At 42.8% G+C, this 18,886-nt stretch overlaps 1 protein-coding gene across 1 annotated transcript; it reads left to right on the top strand.

The window, feature by feature from the left end:
• The first annotated feature begins 207 nt into the window (after window positions 1-207).
• PDIA6 (protein disulfide isomerase family A member 6) lies at window positions 208-18,517 on the top strand. Its single transcript, XM_053972521.1, has 13 exons — window positions 208-285; window positions 3,214-3,355; window positions 4,171-4,228; window positions 4,863-4,989; window positions 5,472-5,578; window positions 6,946-7,079; window positions 7,493-7,607; window positions 8,521-8,661; window positions 9,848-9,932; window positions 10,026-10,098; window positions 11,112-11,270; window positions 17,220-17,316; window positions 18,044-18,517. Exons 1-13 carry the CDS (start codon window positions 252-254, stop codon window positions 18,110-18,112), a joined length of 1,341 nt encoding a protein of 446 aa, XP_053828496.1. The 5' UTR covers window positions 208-251; the 3' UTR covers window positions 18,113-18,517.
• The last annotated feature ends 369 nt before the right edge of the window (window positions 18,518-18,886 follow it).

The raw sequence follows: 18,886 nt of genomic DNA, 5'->3' as shown, positions 1-18,886 counted from the left end.
AGCTCCGAGATTCCAAGCCCTGCCCAGCTGCTGCCGCCACCCTCCTCCTCCTCCGCCCCTCAGCGCCTCCCCAGCCCCCCGCGTGCCGCAGCAGCTGGCGCGGCCGTTCCCCATTGGCTGCGGCGCCGCCCGGGCGCCGGCGCGGCCAATGCGCGGCGGCCACGGCGGGGCGCGTGGCGCGAGCGGGGCGGGGCGGGGCTGGGCACGTAGGCCGTGGCGGTGGCGGCGGCGGCCGAGGGCGCGGGGCAGCCATGGGGGTGCGCGGCGCGGGCCGGCTGTGGTGGGGTAGGAGCCGTGAGGGCCTGGGGGGCGGTCTGAGGGGGCGGTGGGACGCGGCTTCCCTTTCCCCAGCTTCGCGGACCCCGTCTCGGCGGGAGGGAGCGGGGCCCGAGGCTGTGCGGCCGCTCCGCGGGCCTCCTGAAAGGGGGTTGCAGCCAGGTGGGGATCGGCCTCTTCTTCCAGGCAGCTTGCAGCAGGACTAGAGGATATAGTCTTAAGCTGCGCCAGGGAAGGGTTAGATTGGACATTAGGACGGATTTCCTTATACATAGGGTGATTAGCTATTAGAACGGGCTGTCCGGGGCGGTGGTGGAGTCACCGTCCTTACAAGTGTTTAAGGAAAGACTGGTCGGTGCCATGGTCTGTTTGGGGTGATCGGTCATGGGCTGGACGTGATCTCAGGGTGCTTTCCTAACCCCATTGATTCTGTGGGGGCAGCGCTCGCAGTCGCGGGCCGGCTGTGGCCGGTCTGTGCCGCGGGGGCGGGGGATTGCTTGGTGGGTCAGCGAAGCACACGTAGAGAGATCCTAAAGATCCCAGCAGAAAGAAAAAGCCAAAAAAAAAAAAAAAAGAAAAGAAAAGAAAACGATGGTTATCTCTCACCCTAATCAAAGACTTTATTTGATTTGAGTAAGCAGCGGTGTTGTGCGTGCTTGGCTGCCCTGCCTTGCGATCTGGTGCTTTGAGGACAGCAAGAGAGCAATGACCGAGGTCAGACGGAGAAGTCCGAGGGGGCTGGTGTTCCCCATTGCCTGCCCCTGCCTCTTGTGTGCCGGAGGAATCGGTAAACGATTCCCATTGGGGCTCTTCCGATGGAAACGCCGAAGGTGCTGGGAGCTCTGCCCCAGGCTATGGCTCGCCCAGCGCACGTGTGCGGGGATGTGTGGGCCTCGGCACACCGAGCACTGCTGCAGGAGGGGGTAATTGTAGGAGGAAGTTCATAGAATCGTTATCATCATCCCGGGACAGAAGCTTTTTGTTTTATAATAGATCTCATATTTGTTTTTCAGTTAGGACTAGTAATAGCAGCATGGAGCTGCTTTAGCTGGTTTATTGATGCTTCTGATTGTGTGATTTGCTTACATTAGAAAACAGCTTTTGAAGTCAGATTATCTGTTTCTTTTTTCCATAATAACAAGGACAGATTTACATTTATCTGGCTTGATGCTTGTAGGAAAATTATCTTTTTATTTGCTGAAGTTGAATTAAACCTTGAATGTTTCACTATAGAAAGGAAAGTTATGCCACCAGTTTATGACTCATAGTTTAAAAAATGATGCAGTGATGGGGGACTAGGTGAATTTCACCATGTACTTTCTTTTGTGAGTTCTCTGTAGCAGGTGTATTTACATAAGCTAGAACTTCTCTCTTTCAAGAGACAGAAGTGGCTGAGTGAATTCTGTCTTCTGAAAGTATTCTGCTAGGGATCACCTAAAAGGTGAAGCAAGAATATGCTGATTTCAGTTTAATGGTCACATTCTGTCTATAGGAGGTTTTTTCTCTTGAGAGTGACTAACAAAAAGAAGCTTTTTCCATCCTTTTTTTGTTGCTCTACCCCAGCAGCAGCTCCTACTGTAGGTCATCATAACATGCTGTGACAGCTCCACAGATTGCCTTGGAAGTCAGTTTTCCAATGCTCACGAAGTGCTGCTTATGTATGGGTGTACTGAAGAGACAGAGCCAATCTAACACATACATCTGGTGGTGGAAACCCATTTTGATCACCCCAGAAGAAAAGGGTTGGGTCATCGTGCTAGAAGAAACCATTAGGATGGGGTAGTGGTGCAGTGGAGAGGGGACTGGTTGATAGTGTGGCAATTCAGTCCTGATCTCTGCTTGAGTAACCTGGAAGATGTTACTTCTGCCAGCTTCACTCTCTTGCAGAATGGGGGTAATGAAATTGACTTTTGTTGCTTGGGACTGATAAAGTATAGGTGATGCTGTGCAGTCTGTATACCATTGTGTTGTAGAGTTTCTGCATCACTGACCTGTTTTTCTGTCATGTTGAGAGAGAATCTGCAGCTTCCCATTCAAGTTGTTAGCCACTTGCAGCAAAGCTTTTTTATGTCTGGTTCTAACTTGAGTGTCTGAGCTCCTACTCTTTCCAGTCTTTAGTGGATTAAGAAAAAGTCTTTTGCTGGGTGGATTTTGTTACAGAAATGCTTGTCATGTCTCAATCTCCCTGACTAGGTAGAAGGAAGGATTATGAGGTTTTATGTACAAAGTATCAAGCAATAATAAGTTCCAGAAATAATCAGAAGTACAAAGCCATAAGAGAATGCAATTTCCTTCTATCTTTTAGTGTTATTTTCTTAGCGTTCTCAGGGTGCTTGAGTTGTTAACCAGAGAGATTTAGCTGTTGTTGTCCAGGTCTGTTCCTAAAAACATAAATCAATGGTAGACTAAGATCCTCACAAGCAAGAATGATGCACTACCAGTGCATCAAGTGCTGGTCCTAAAATCACTGTAACAGTGCCGAGCCTAGTTGGGACAATCCTGCATGATGTGATCCTATAAAAGATGTATTTGAGTGCCTGCTGTGCAAGAGGTTTGAACAATTGGCTTAGGAGTGTATAAGAACTGAAAGAAAACATAGCTGATGGTGGGGATCCCTGCAGAAGTTCTGGTGGTCTGGTGCCAGCAGGAGTTAGGGTAGGAGCTGTGACACAAGTCTCTCTGGAGAGCCATAGCAGGAGTGGTGTAACTCCAGCTAGCTTTAGGCACAAGACCCTATTTTACGTGATCCTATGGAATCATGTTTTAAGTGAGGAGGGGAAGCATCTATCTTGCCTTAACTTCCTTTTTTATCTGGTCTAACTGGAATCCCTTCCCACCACTGCTGATTTGCAAAGAGTGGGGAGATGATTTAGCCATGGCAACAGGAGAGTCTTAAATGTTCAGCAGGACTGCTGATGTCTTTGCTTGTCCTTGTAGGCACGGTGAGCTGCACTTTGTTCCTGGCAGTTAACGGTTTATATTCAGCCAGTGATGATGTGATAGAGCTCACACCAACTAACTTCAACAAGGAGGTCATTCAGAGCGAGAACCTGTGGCTCGTGGAGTTCTATGCCCCATGGTAAGAACTGCAGCTGTGTACTTGCTTGCTCGTATGACAGAGAAGCAGCACAGGAATCTGCTGCTGATAGCCCAAGGTTTCATTCAATTGTTGGCAGCACGGTTTGATGGCCTCATGACTAGCAAAATAACTGTACTTGGGATTTCTGCTTTAAATTATTTTCATGAGGGGAAAAAAGCAGGAATTGGCATTTCAAGTTTGCAAATAGACCCTGGTAGCAAAACCTATGCCATTTTTCTTCTTGATTTATTCTGGTTAAATTAGTATTAAAAATGACTGATTAAAGTGCAGTAGGTAAGTGAGCAAGTCTCTCACTTCTGTGTTTCTGAGCCTAATTCTGATGTGAAAGCACAGATCTGAATTCACACTTAAAACTTCCAATTTCCATTTAAAAATATTGGCTTTGTGCATCTTAATTTAGCATCCCTCTTTGTCTTCTTTCTGCTCAGGTCCAGAGTATGGAGTCTTTATTCCATTTAAATTCTGGTGATATATATATTCCATTTTTGTACAAATCCTCTGTTATATTGCCATCCAAAGCTCCACATTCTGGAGAAAATGGCCTGTTGTTGCGATAGCTTGACTCTGGACTGAGAGGTTTAGGGGAAGCCTTGCTGTGTCTCTTGTTGCTGCAGTCTGTATAATGTGGAGGTTTTTCTTCAGAAGCCTGAGTGATGGTATGATCTTGTGGCACAGGCTCTTTTCCTCTTCATGACTAAATCCTCAGTCTCCTACAGTTTGCTGTGACTGCTAAATAGTTGTGGCATGTGAATGGCATTTACAGTTTTTTGTTTGTTTTTTTTTTTTTCTAAAAGGTGTGGTCATTGTCAAAGGCTAACTCCTGAGTGGAAGAAAGCAGCAACAGCTTTAAAAGTAAGTTTAGCCTTTCAAATGTGCTTGTGGAAGTGTATTGAAGAGAGTGGCTGTTTGACATCTGGATTGAGAATGTGGAGAGGTTTGGTCCTTACAACCATTATTACTTTAGTCATACTTGTCTAGCCAGAAAAGTGTTATTCAGGCACCTGAAAACTCAGAATTTTTGTTTGATTTGGTTTGTTGTATCCTTTTTAAAAGAAGCCATTGAATTGTAGAGGAAGAAAGTAAATTCTGCCCCTGTGAATTCCCATTACTATTCTCTAGGACTGAAAACAGCTTTGTAAGCCATTGGTGTTGACTGTTTTTTTTAATTACAGAAAAATTAGTGATGTTGTGATTAGCTGAACTCTTGCCAATGTGAAATATATATTCTCCTTCTTAGAAAACTAAACAAAAAACCCCAACTAAATAATAGCCCAGACAATTTAAAATTTATTTTGTCATGCTGAAGAAAGAAGTGGACATTTATAGTGTTCTGTAGTTTAGTGCTTGTGGGGTAAAATACCTCTCTTCTGTTGCAGTCCTAGTAACTGCCCCTCTCTCTTCCCCCCTTCCCATGTGCCCCCAGCAGGGAAAAGGTATTAAATTGCTGTAGAAGTCTTGGGTGTCATTTTTTGTTTTGTTTCTGCAGGGTGTAGTGAAAGTGGGTGCAGTAGATGCAGATAAACATCAGTCCTTGGGTGGACAGTATGGAGTCAGAGGGTTTCCAACTATCAAGATATTTGGAGCCAACAAAAACAAAGCAGAGGATTATCAGGGTAAATGTGATGAATTTTTAGATGTTGCATGCCTAAAACCTTCCCTGAATGCAGTAATCATGGTAGCTATTAATGCTGTGTTGAGTGGATTTTCCTCCCTGTCTAGAGCTTGTAGTAATGGAGAGACAGATGGGTGGGAGTGGTTTGACCAAATTGTGTATATCTTAGCATTATCTAATAGCCTCACCTGCAGTTCATAGTTGTTGGAAGTTGATAGGGAGTTTCAAGGAATTATTCCTTTCTTCCTGTTTATTTGGAGCTTGCCATAAGAGTCACTCCTCATCAGAAAAGGTGTAGTGAAGTCTGTCTTGCTGCTTGTGTTTAAGTCAGATGTCCCACCACTAGTACCTTATCACTCATAGCCCAGTCCTGCTTTTCCTGAAAGATCATTAGGGTGAGGGAGGATTAAGTTTGTAATTAAGTTAGGGGCATACTTTAAACTGGCCTTTTGATGGTTTGATCATTATTTTGCTGCACTGCAGGTGGCAGGACAAGCGACGCTATAGTTGATGCTGCTCTAAGTGCTCTTCGGTCCCTGGTGAAAGAACGTCTTCATGGCAGAAGTGGAGGATACAGCTCTGGAAAACAGGTATTTGAGGGAATGTGTGTTTGCTTTTCAGCTGGAGACTGTCTTGTACAGGAGATCAAAGCTCCCAACTCAGTCACAGAATTGGAAGAGATGTCTGGAGTTTTATCTAGTCCAGGTGCCCTGCCCAGTGCAGGGCCATCTGGAGCAGATTGCTCAGGGCTGTGTCCCCTAAAGTTGTATCTCCAAGAACTGAGACTCCAAATGGACTGCGTTCTTTGGGCTACCTGTTCCAATGTTTGACCGCGTTCACATAGAAATCTTTCCTCTTATGTTTTAGGTTATAGAATCATAGAATGGTATTTCCTATATTTCAACTTAGTCCCTTTTGTCTCTTGTTGCAGCAAGAGCCTGCCTTTGTTTTCTCTTGTCTCCTGCACACTCTCATCACATGTCAGATGCTCAAAGCCCTTAATCAGCTCTGACTGTTGGCTGGACTTGCTCCAGTGTGTGCATGCCTGTTCTGTGGGGGAGCCTAGAACTAGACCCAGCGCTCCAGGTGTTTCACATTGTATTGAGCAGAAGATTGCCTTCTCAGACCTTCTGGCAACTCTGCATGGTGCAGCTCAGGAGGCTGTTGACCACCTTTGCCACAGGATTGCAGTGCTGGCTCATATTCAGCTTGTCCACCAGGACACTCATGTTCCTCTTTGAAAAGTTGCTTTCCAGCTAGTCAGGTTCTCAGTGCGTGCTGGTATATGGGGCTGTCACTCTCCAGGTGCATCTCCCTTTGAACAGGGGCTCCTGTTAGCCCCATTCTCCAGGTGGTTCAGGTACCGTTTTGCCTAATCCTAATCTAAATTAGACAGATTTTTTTTAACTCAGTAGGGTTTTCCTGAAGTTGGCTTGCTGGATTTCTTCCTGAAGGTAAATTGAAAAGCTTCCGGCTCCTACTACTATTTCTAGGTCACGGTGCAAGTACATTCTGACATCCTCAGGAAGGCCACATAGAAGACCTGGGTGGACTGTACCCTGTAGTGTATATCACACTCCCATACGTTTGTTTTGCCTGGAAACCAGGACTTGGTTCCAGATGGAGGTGGGGGTTGGAGACCACTTTATTCATGGACAGGTCAGTGCATGAAGAATTGAAAAAATGTTCCCACATCTTCTTGGTAGTCAGTTTGACCCTATTTCTCTTTTTTCATGAGAAGGTTCATTTGCTGTGTCTTGAAAGTGCTGTGGGGAGTAGGCTGTGTGTATTGTCAGTTCTAAAAAGGGAACGTTAAAGTTGTATGACCTAACACTGCCTGTTTTGTATCTTGCTCAAATAAAGATGGTTTGGTTCAATGTGACACACATAGGAGTTGGCCTGTGTGGGAGACGAGTTTTGGTTACTTCTTATGTGAGGGTCTGTTTGTTTCTTACAGAGCCGGGAGAGCGGAGGTGGAGATAAGAAGGATGTGATTGAGCTGACTGATGACAGCTTTGATAAGAATGTCATAAATAGCGATGATGTGTGGATGGTGGAGTTTTATGCCCCATGGTGTGGGCACTGCAAAAAGTAAATGAGGTTTTACTTTAACAATTCAGTTCCTGTTAGTGCCTGTTTTGTGTAATACCCTTAATCTCCTAAAAGAGACCTTGCATCTCTGGTATACCAGAAGTGATTTTTTTTTTTGTAAGGTGATCTAACGAAACTTTGTGGGCTTCTGCAAAGGGCCCCTTGGTGCTGCTCTGGCTGCACTCCTCCTTAGCAGTAAAATTCCCAGTTACCAGTAGAAACAAGAACTGGAAGTTATATTAAACTTTACATTCCTTCAGATGCAGGACATCAGTCTTGTTTAGATAACCCTCTTACCTGTTATTCTCAGCAAGAGACTATTTTTCTTGAGTAAAACATGCTACATAATGTTTAAGTGTGGTATACTTTTGTAGATCTGAGACAGCTTAGGGCACTTGTACTCTGGTTTTCAGCCTGGAGCCAGAATGGGCAGCTGCTGCCACTGAGGTGAAGGAGCAAACAAAAGGAAAAGTAAAGCTGGCTGCAGTAGATGCAACAGTCAACCAGATGCTGGCAAGCCGATATGGGGTGAGTGTGCTCTGCAGTGGTTACAATTTCCTTTTCATCTCTACCAAATCAGATTTCTCTTCAATCCTTACTGAGCTATTCCTTAATCTGGTACTACTTAAATGTTTTTTGCCAAAAATAAGTGACACATTCAATTTGTTTCCCACAAATAATTAATGAATGTCAGTAACAACATAAATAAATGGAGAAAGAGGAAAATAATTATTCTGGTTGTTGCTGAGGAGAAAGGCTATCTATTTCCATAACATCTTGTATACCTTTATTATCTGGAGTGAGAGGTCTCCTTCTTGAGACTGTAGGCTGGTTGGGCATCTCTGGAACCCATGGAGCCAGTTATCAGGGATCACTCAGTATCAGTTGCCCAGATCAAGTGTATTGCTCACCAAAAAAGAATGGATACTCTTGAATTTTTAGTACAGTCCACAGAGCTTACAGTGAGCTGCGTAGTTTCCCTCTAAGTGCACATGGCTGACAACGTAGAGGGAACAGTGAGCAAGATTTACTGGAAGTGTAGCAGAAGGAGTTTTTAAGGTCCAGTTACTGCCGTGTAGGCCCAGTGTTGTCCATCCCCAGACAAATCAGGAAATTACTGTTTAATAAATATCAAGGGTAAACATAGTCCTCACAGTGCTTAAACCTGCTGTGCTTGGTGCATCTAAACTGAGATAAAACCATTGCTGGTTCATCAGGCCAAAACCCCGAACAGCATTTTAGTGTACGTTCACCTTGGTTTGAATTGTTGCAAAGGTAGGAAGCTACAAAATTCAAGTCTAGTCAGAACATGTGAGACTCGATACATGAAGATGTTGAATCTCCTCCCTTGCTCTTAGTTTAGAGGACATCAGACAAGCAGATAATTTCCACCATAAATATTCAAGTTTATTTGAGCTGATGGTTTAAACTTGTCTTGCAGATTCGTGGATTTCCCACCATTAAAATCTTCCAGAAAGGAGAAGACCCTGTTGATTATGATGGTGGGAGAACTAGATCTGATATCATTGCTCGTGCTCTGGACCTGTTTTCTGATAATGCACCGCCACCTGAGCTCCTGGAGGTACCTATACATAATTTTCTCAAATTTCTTTTCTATCATACTCTTGGCAGCAGTTTTTACTGGTCTGTATGAACTCTACATAAAACTGCCTAAGTGTGATGCTTCTGCACAGTTTTGCCCCAGAAAGTAAAGGATGACAAGCTTTGAGTAACAAAAAGCTTAATGTTTATTTCTACAATCAATTTGTTGTTGTCTGGAAGATGATCAGAATTGTGAAGGCGTTAACAGGATGGTGCCAGGGTGTCTGAATCTGCTCTTGAGGAATGAGTGAAAAAGTTGAGTTCTGTTCCCCATCTCTTTTCGTACAGTAAGAGGGCAGGGCCTTGTCATTTGCAAGCTGTCCATTAGGAGATGTGTGATGAGTAGTTTTGCTTGTTGTCCAAAAAACTCCACCCTTTGTCAGGCAACTTCTTTTTTCAGCTTGCTGTTGGTAGATTTGAAATGGTGATCAGTTGTCTCCAAAGTGAGGTGCACACAAGACAGTCCATTGGGATGCAGGAAGAAAAAAACCAAAAAATACCTGTACTATTAATAACAATATTTTTATATGGTGCTTATTTCATCTCTCTTATCCTTCTAATTTTTTTATTTTGTATACTTTCTAATATTAATACATCAATTCATGTTGATGTATGTGTGTATGCATATAATTGATTTATATATATCAGAGGCTCATGCTTAGAAATTTATTTACTGGTAGGATGCACAATCAAAGGTTGGAGACCATTGTTGTAGGTCACCGGATCAATTCCTTTTTGAGACAGATATCACAAACCCAGTGTTGCTGTTACTGTTGCTTGAACATCCTCATCCACAGCAAAGGCTGCATCTGCTGGCTCTCCTTGTGCTCGCAGGCATTCGCATGGGCCTGGGGGTGCTCTTTCCAGCCTTGGGCAGGAACAGTGATGTTGAGCAAGAAGTGACACCTGACTGTGCCTTCTATAAGCCTTTTTTGGTACTGCAGTTTCTTGTTGCTGCAAGTCTCAACAGAAGACTTCGTGAATTCCTTGTAAATTACTCTTGTACTGGAGGACCAGTGAAGTAGAAGAGACTTGTAAGCTTTTTTGTCAAGTTGTTTCAATGCTTACTGCCTTGCAGGATGGAGTTATTAGGCTGTTGGAGTGAAGTACAGTCACAACTGAAGAACCAGATCTTACTGTCATTGACTTTGTGTGCTTTCTTCTAGATAATTAATGAGGATGTTCTGAAAAGTACCTGTGATGCTCATCAGCTCTGCATCATTTCTGTCCTGCCTCATATTCTTGACACAGGTACACATAGAAACAAGCAGACTTCTGTATGAATTTGTCACTTAAAGCATGTAGTTGTGGTTTTTTACTTGTCCAATTCTGTTTAAAAAACAGGAGCTTCAGGGAGAAATTCTTACCTGGATGTCATGTTAAAAATGGCTGAAAAATACAAAAAGAAAATGTGGGGGTAAGTGTTATTGTCCACTGGTCATCTTGGAAAAGATGTGAGCATTTCTGGGGGTAAATGGGATAAAATTTGCATGATACTTGTTTAAGCTACAGAAAGAGTTGTTCCTTGTTCAGGGAAGCATATCTTGGTATTTCACTAATTATTGGAGAAGGGAATGCTGTGACTTTAGAATAGCCCTTTTTTTTTTAATTTCATTCACCTCTCAAATTCTGCATTTACAAGTGATACCTAAGCATTAATGAGATTAAGCATCTTTTACTCTTGTCCTGAATACTCAAGTATTTTAGGGAAGTTTTTTTTACCATCTTTTGCTGGTTAGTGAGTGTGCCGGTGTGACTTTTCAATTCTAAAAGAAACATGTAAATTGCAGTTCATTAACATGTTTCATGCTCTCAAAGAAACAGGCCAGCAGGCTATGCCTTTACTCCTCCTTTTCTTAGGTGCAGGTTAGGATATCTGGGACTTCTCAGCAGAGTGAGAGGTGTTCTGTCACACTAACTGCTGTGAACAGGAGCAAAATGGCATGAAAGCCTGGGGAAAATGCTGAGATTGGCTTGTTCCAGAGGTTCCTCAGGGGTCTTGCTAAGATGAGAGGAACTGAGACTGAGTGTCCTTAGCTAGAAATCCTCCATAGTGATATTTGGACAGGACTTTGTAATCTTTAGATCTGTGACTTCAGTACTTTTAAACCTTCCCCTTAATACCAGCTAAAGTGTAGCTGTGTGTTCACCTTGCTAACATAGTTCTTCCCCTGCACTGTGTTTAGTGGCTGTTCTTATCCAGGTTTTGGTGGTTGTGTGGGTGGGGCTGGCCTAGAGGTGCTGCTGAGAGGGGGCTTTCTTCTTTGCAAGGTTCAGGATCAGGACTTTCCTTTATCCTGCTGACTTTGAAAGTGTCAAAGGCAATACAAGAGCCCTGCTTGAACTCTGCAGCATTTCTGGATATGTGATTTGAAAATTATTGTGGTGTCTCTCCTCATTATTAATTTTCTATTTCATCTTTTCCTCAAGGTGGCTGTGGACAGAAGCAGGTGCTCAATCAGATCTTGAGAGCTCTCTGGGGATTGGAGGCTTTGGGTATCCAGCAATGGCTGCTGTTAATGCTCGGAAGATGAAATTTGCCCTTCTGAAAGGATCATTCAGTGAGCAAGGGATTAATGAGTTTCTCAGGTATGAAATCTTTAAGTGACTTAAATCTTTCTGTATCTAGGGCTATGATTCTTTAGACTACAAGACAACTTTCCTGCATCACACAAGACTTGCATGGTTAAGGAGCATTAAGATGAGAATTCTGTGGAGTCAAGGAATGGTTTCCATGGCGATTGCAATAAAGCAGTCGTTACCTTTTTGTGCAGCATTAAGTTGGCCATTTAGACTTAGGTAGTTTTAGTACAGTATTTGAAAACAGAAGTAGACTTTGATGTTGAAAATTTCTGTTTCTCTTGTAACTTAAGAAATAACTTACTAATGAATTCCATTTAATTCAGATGGTGCATTCTGACCAGTCATTAGTAATGTGAAAGTCCCCAGTTTGGGACTCACAATGGGAATCATAATGGGTGCTGTTGAAGTTCTTGAAGTTGTATATATTGCTGTTCATCTTTCTGATTCAGTTTGGTCCTGTCTTCCCCCTCCCACCTTTCCATTCTCCTGGCACTTGATAAATAGATTGGGAGAGTTGAAACAATCCATCCAATAACTCACTGCTCAGCACAAGTCCTGTGCAACTCTCTCTTGTGTAGCTGAGCAAGAGCCAGTACTGAGAAGAATGGAATAGGGAAAGGAAATTGAGAGGATGACAAGGTAGCAGCAGCACTGAAACAGAGCAACTAAACTTAAACTGTTACTTTAGTGTGGTCAAAGTGAAGTGGGAACTGTGCTTCTACATTGTCCTGGTTTAGGACACATTTTGGAAAAAAATCCTAAAGGGGTTCTTTTAGAAAGTAAATTTAAGCAGCCCCACCCCCAACTCATTTGGGAAAAGATTTCCTTGGAGAAAAGTGGGAAAAAAACTGTTTATTTAACAGAAAAAGCATTTGCTAGCACAAAAAAAATGAACAATATTAAACAATAAAACCTCTTGCTCTGAAGAGATGACTAACTTAGACAGTCACTTTCGTGGGTTGCAGTTGGGCTTACTCAGTCTCTCATTAGTCCCTCTGGCTGGAAATGCCAGACTAGACTAACAGACTATTAAAAACCACCTTGAAAGCATTGGGTGTGGGGGATCTTTCAAAAATTGAGAGCAACATCTAACGAAGTGCATCTAGTTAGTTAACACCCATTAACTAACTAGTTAACTAGTGACATCAGAAGTCACTATTAAGTCCTTTTCCCTGAAGGACTTCTATGGCCTAAGAAAGTATTACACCCAAGGACCTGATGAACCTGTAATTAGTTGGTTAGTCCATCTTTGGGATGCTGCAGGTGAGGCTACAATTCTAGATAGTACTAAAATGAGGCATTTAAGATCCCTATCACATGATCCAGGTATCAACCAAAGAATGATAAGGGGGAAAACCCTCACAGTATCTGGGCACGGGTCCTAGGAAGTGTGACACAAATCTTTGTGTGTATAGATGATCTCTATATGCAGCAAACCCAGTGAAAGACCATAAAACAAGGGATTCAACAATTAAAAAAACAACAGTAGCAGAAATTGTCTTCTCAAATGATCTAAACACTAAATCCAGACTTAAAACCTTATACATACATGATATGGCGAAAACTTATGCGACTTGGCCCATAAAAATGCACTTCTGCTTTAGCAATCATGAAGCAAGATGACAGAGAGGAGACCGTGCTTAGTATGGCAAAGAAGCTCTGAGCACCTGCAGATGCTGTGCATGGCCCAACACATGTAAGAATCACAGCTGTAGAGACATGTCTGCAGAAATTACATAAGAGGAGAATCACAAGAAACTCAAAGAAGAAATTAGAGAAGAAATTAAAGAGGGCTTTCTCCAAATCTCAGCAGTACAGATCAAAAGCTCTGGTACCAAATGCAAACATCCCCCAGATAGGGAAAGCAGGTACACCCCACAAGCTGGGCTGTGGTTCTTCCTGTGTGATTATAGAGAAAACTTGAAGGATAGAAAATCTACTGATGCTCTGGCTCTGGTGCTTAAATTAAAAGACAGCAAGGCTCAGAGAGGAAGTTCCACCGAAAAAAGCAGCTCCAGTAGCCCGTAGCCAATCTGCCAGGTATGATGATGATGACAACATGTTCAATCCCCTTAAAAGAACCTCGAGAACATATGCCCAGGGAAAGAAGAATTACCAAGCTTAGAAGGACCCTGCCTTTATCCAGGTAGAGACTAAGGAAAACCATATTTTTTAGACTGTGTAGATTCATTAGCCTGGCACATCAGAAGCTCAAAAATATAAAGTCTTAGTCAACACTAGTGCACAGTGCACATTAATCCCATCAAGACATGTGGGGGCAGAATCTGTTTCTATTGCTAGCATGACAGAGGGATCACAAGATTTTACTCTAATGAAAGCTGATGCAAACCTGACTAAAAATAAGTGAAAGAAATACTCTACTGTGACTAGCCCAGAAGCTCCATACATTTTAAGCATAGACTTCCTCTGAAAAGGGTATTTCAAAGACCCAAAGAGACTTAGGTGGGTGTTTAAGATAGCTATAGAGACAGAAGGTGTTAAGCAATTAATCACCTTGCTTAGACTATCAGAGAACCCATCTGCAGTAGGACTTCTGAAGGGGGAAGAGCAATGAGTACCAATTCCCACTTTGACAGTGAACCGCCAACAGTACAGAACAACTCAAGATGCTGTGATTCCCATCCAGAAGATAATCCATGAGCTAGAGAGCTAAGGGGTGGTCAGGAAAACCCAATCACCCTTCAACACTCCCATTTAGCCTGTACACAAATCTGAAAGAAAATAAAGATTGACAGTAGATTGTCATGCCTTGAATAAAGTGACTCCACCATTAAGCACTGCTGTGCCAGACATGCTCAGAAAATTCCTTCAGAGTTTGGCCCATATCCTCTCATTCTCTACACCACTCAGGATTTTCCATGCCTGGGTCTACTTCTGGGCTAGGGGTCTCATCAGCTCCTCTGGACATCTCAGCCCTCACTCTAGACAAGCTACAGACCATATAAAGGAAGCTTACTAGATTAAATACTAGGACACTGGTATCTTTAACATTTAGTGGAAACTGAACATTCTCAAAAAGTGACTTAACAGATTCAAAGGAGAAGAAGGAAAGGAAAGGCTGAAAAGCCTCATCCCCTGCTCCTCCTCTAACAAGCTGGATGCAATTACCAATAAACCCCCAAAACTTGCTACTGGAACTAGGATGCAGGGTAGGATGAAGAAACCATAAACCATACGTATGTTGAACAGACTCCAGTACCTTTGTAAACTCCCTATAACTCATAATCACAGAGCCCAGCACAATAGCTATTCTAATCTATGCCCCTCTACTGTAAAAGTTACATGTTAGGGATAATACTGGAGCTATTTCCAGATAAGAAAAAAAGCATAGGGACTGGAAAGGTATTAAAACCTCAAAAAAGCCTAACAACCAGAACCACATGAAGGCCTCCACCCCAAGAGACATGATGAATTCATTATGAACATGGCTACTGACTGCTTTATCCCAATACAGGGAAAGTACAACTAAAATGTAGTTCGTACGGGGTTTTTCCACTTTCTCAAGCCCCATGGTCAGCACCAGAATAATGTATTTGTCTTGGTTTAGGGCAAATTTGGGAGAAAACTTCTAAAGGGGTTCTTCTAGAAAGCAAATTCAAGCAGCCCCTCCCCCAACTGGTTTGGGAAAAGATTTCCTTGGCGAAAAATAGAAAAAAAAAACCTGTTTACTTAACAGGCAAAGCATTTACCAGCACAAAAAAAAAACAAAAACAAAAAAACCCCAACAATATTTAACAATAAAACCTCTTGCTGCTCTGAAGAGATGACTTAACTCAGAAAGTCCCCTTTGTGGGTTGCAGTTCGGCTCACTCAGTCTGTTATCAGTCCCTCTGGCACAGGAAATGCCGTGGCCCAGTGGGCCACAGATGTGAGCTGCCGATGCTCTTCCAGGTTTTCAGTCCAGAGCAGGTTTAAACAGTTCCAAGAAAAAGAAAAACCACAGTCCAGGGAACTTCTTTGCCTTAGTGTCCTGGTTTAGGACAAATTAGGGGAAAATATCTCCAAAGGAGCCCCTTATAGGAAACCAAACCCTCCGCAACTTCCCCCCACCACCGGGTTCGGGAGGAATTCCTTCAGAGGGGAAGTGGAAAAAACTTGTTTATTAAGGAACAACAAAAAACACTCCCCAGCACAAGAGAAATAGCCCAAGATGACCACAGATGTTTTCACCAGTCCAAGGGGGTTGAGCTGTATCTCTCTTCGCCGCAGAGGGTACGAAGCTTCTTTCGCAGACCCCGGGGGAGCTCCTGCCCGGAGTAGGTCCGATGTCTTCGGGGGGGGGGGGGGGGGGAAGGGAACAATGGAAACCGGGGAAAAGGAAAAAAAAATGGCAAAAAAGCAAGCCAGCGAAAAGCAGAGAAAAAAGAGAGGAAAACAGAGCCAGCAGCCAGCCGGGGGGGGGAAGGAAGACAAAACAAACTGAGGACAGGGAACAGAAACCACGATTGGGATAATGAGCATGAAAATGTCCTGTCCCCACGACACTTAGATAGCTAAAACCTAACTAAAAGCAAAGGAAAGTTCTGTCCCACTGCCTGTTCTGCAGACAACACTGTTCAGGAGAAGGATGTGGGGGAGTAAGTGCAGTTTCTGATAATAAACTCTGTGCTTCTTCTCTCTCTTCCTTTGCTCTTGGAACCAGTTTTAAAGGTGCAAAACTTATTTCTGGGCTAAACAGACAAATGGGGATACAGGCATTATAAAGTCACCTCAGGACACACATAAAGTACCAGCTGCTGTAAATTATGCAAGAGCCCTTGACACCTTACATTAGAAGTGTTATTTCCATGTCTGTCCTCGGAGAATGGCAGAGAACAGCCAGAATTGCAAAAGTAAATGCAACAGCCTCTCCCCACCTTGCCATAAGAAGCACATTAATTGAATGCAGTTCCTACTGGATTAATGAAATCAGTGCTATGTTCTTATCTGTGAAAGTGATCAGACTTCCTTCTTAATGCCAAAAAAAAAGAACATTCTTAGGGCATCAAGTTAAATTCAGGATATAGATGCAAGAAGAGAAATACCAGACGGTTTGCACTAATGCATGTGAAAGTGTCTGCCCTTGTCAGACATGCAAATTTTCTTAGTCTATAATGTCCACCTTAGTGAAACCTCTCCTGGGTGAGGCTGGATGGTGCTTCCAGGACACAACAGCCAATTTAACAGCTTATATTGCATTAGGTAATTGGTTTGTTTATTGTCTTATCATGCAGCACTACTTGCTAGAATAGTTTCTGCTGCCTAGAGAAAGCAGTATAATCATAGCTGGTGTGGCTGACCATTCACTCAGCTGCTGTAGGCAGCTTCTGCAATCTAATAGGCAGTGTCAGTACTGTTAACTACAAGTAAGGAAATTGGCACTGTGAAGGGCAGAAAAATTGTGAACTCCATTTGGGGAGGAATGCTAATTCAGTCTTATTTGCCTCTGAAAGATGCAAAGGGATTAGCTCCTCAGGATTTTAATGCTGCGCTTTTTGAGCAAGCCTAACTAACAAGCTCAGGATGGAGTGTCTCAAACGAAGCTGGTTACCTTGTACCCTTTGGAACCCATGGAGGCTGTCTCCACTAAAGATCACTGGTGATTTCCACTAACACCTGCAGGTGACTTCAGAACTAGAATTACAAGCTCCCCTTGGAGTTGCCTTAAGTGATAAACTGTGAAAGAGGCTGCACTTATCTGTGATTTTTACACTGCTTAAATATGAAATAGTTATCTAACAGATGTCTTCAAATCCAGTTGTAAATTTTCAATGCTGCTTTAAGGGCTCTGTCATTTTTTAAAGCTTCTTGAAGTTCTTGCATCCAGACAGTTTAGATCTACTTAAAGAAATGAAATCTTGAACTTGTATTCCTCTGTTCTGAAGCAGGCTCTGTTCCAGGTGAATAGAGGTTGGAGGAATTTCTTAAATTTAACTTCTACTTGTTTTTTCTCAGGGAGCTCTCTGTTGGTCGTGGTTCTACAGCACCAGTGGGTGGTGGAGCTTTCCCCAAAATTCATTCAGTTGAACCTTGGGATGGCAAAGATGGTGAGGTAAGAGATACTCCATTTCTGAAAGTGCTCAGCAATTGTGTTCAGAAGTGACAGGATAGAGTAACTAACATTTGTCAGTGTGAAAGTTCCTGTTCTCACAAGATTGTGGCAAGTTGCGTTGATTGTTTCCCATTATCTTTATCCTGCCGGCAGACCAAATGGTACATTGATTATCTGACATTGCAGACCAGATGTTCCTGCCTGTTAGGATGTATGATCTGAAAGCTGGATCACTTGAGGCAGAAATATTACCAGTGCTGACTAAGGGAGGTGGTAGTGCATGCATTCGTGACCCCAGTGTTGTAGAGTTCTGAATATGTTGACCTTGCCATCAAGTTCTTAATGCCAGAAAGCTTCTTAGGTAAAGCCTGTGTAATAAATAATATGATGACCAAATCTGCCTTCTTAAGGTTCAACATTGTTGTAAAAACCAAAGTTACTGCAGTCCTTTGATCTACTTCAGATAGATAAAAACACTGAATACGGTAGTGGTTTTGTTACATCGTTTATTTGTATAGCCTTCATCTGGAGTATTTTGATTAGTAAAAAACAACCTCCTAGTTGCTCACTTGTCCTGTGCTTAGTGCACTTTGAGTGCACTGAATGAAAGAGATGACAGGAGAGAGCTTTATTCTCAGGCAGGATGAAGTAAGAATCTTTTCAACTCAGGGATCTCCTGGCATTAAGCACTTCTAAACATGTACTCAAAACCTTCCCTTTTTAACAGCTTCCAGTTGAAGATGACATTGATCTCAGTGATGTGGATCTGGATGACTTGGGTAAAGATGAGCTGTGAGATCTTCAGGAAACTTCTTTTCTTGGGAGAGCCTGCACAGCAGTTTGCAGCCTGGATCACAGTCAGACAGATATTTCAGTGGCCTTTTTATGGAGAAGTAGCACATGACACACTGTGCTATTGGATGCACTGCAGCAGTGGACTGTACGCATCTCAAGAAAACATTGCAGAAATTCTATGAATTGTCATAACCAGTAAACTTGATTGTATTCTGTGTAACAAATATTTTGAGGACAACATGGATATTTCTTTGGAACATCTTGGGTTTTATTTTGTTGATAATGTGCTGTTTGAGTGTTACTGGAGGCTGATAGTGTAACCAATTTTAACTGTATTTTTTTTCATGGAGGTGGAACCTGCTCAGCTTCTGTTTCAATTAAAGAATAAAATATTTTTTGACACACAGTGTTAGTCTTGTATAGAGTAAGAAAGGTGCACATAGTACAAGCAGTCCCATTTTGGATGACTCTTGAAAGTGAACTGTATAATAGAGAGGCTTGTACAGAGAGGAGTCCTAAACCACTTCCTTGCTGTGAGATCTTGACAGTTTGGCTAAAGCTTGATAAGATGGACAATCTCAGTTTAAATGGTCTTCAGTCTTCCTTTTCCTATTCCTTCTCAGGGGCTTTCTCTTTCTTTGTGCCAGGCTTCATAAGATCATTAAAACAATGGAAATGGGTTGCTGTTGCAGTGAGTGATGCTGGGAGCTGTTGGTCTTTCCCCTGGATTAGTGATGAAGCTAATCTGTTTTAGGGCATAAGGATTTCCAGGTGC

The sequence above is a fragment of the Vidua macroura genome, chromosome 3 (assembly GCF_024509145.1).
Source record: "Vidua macroura isolate BioBank_ID:100142 chromosome 3, ASM2450914v1, whole genome shotgun sequence".
Classification (NCBI taxonomy): Eukaryota; Metazoa; Chordata; class Aves; order Passeriformes; family Viduidae; genus Vidua; species Vidua macroura.
Note: the sequence above shows the minus strand (reverse complement) of the source record. Positions and strands in the feature narration are given on the sequence as shown.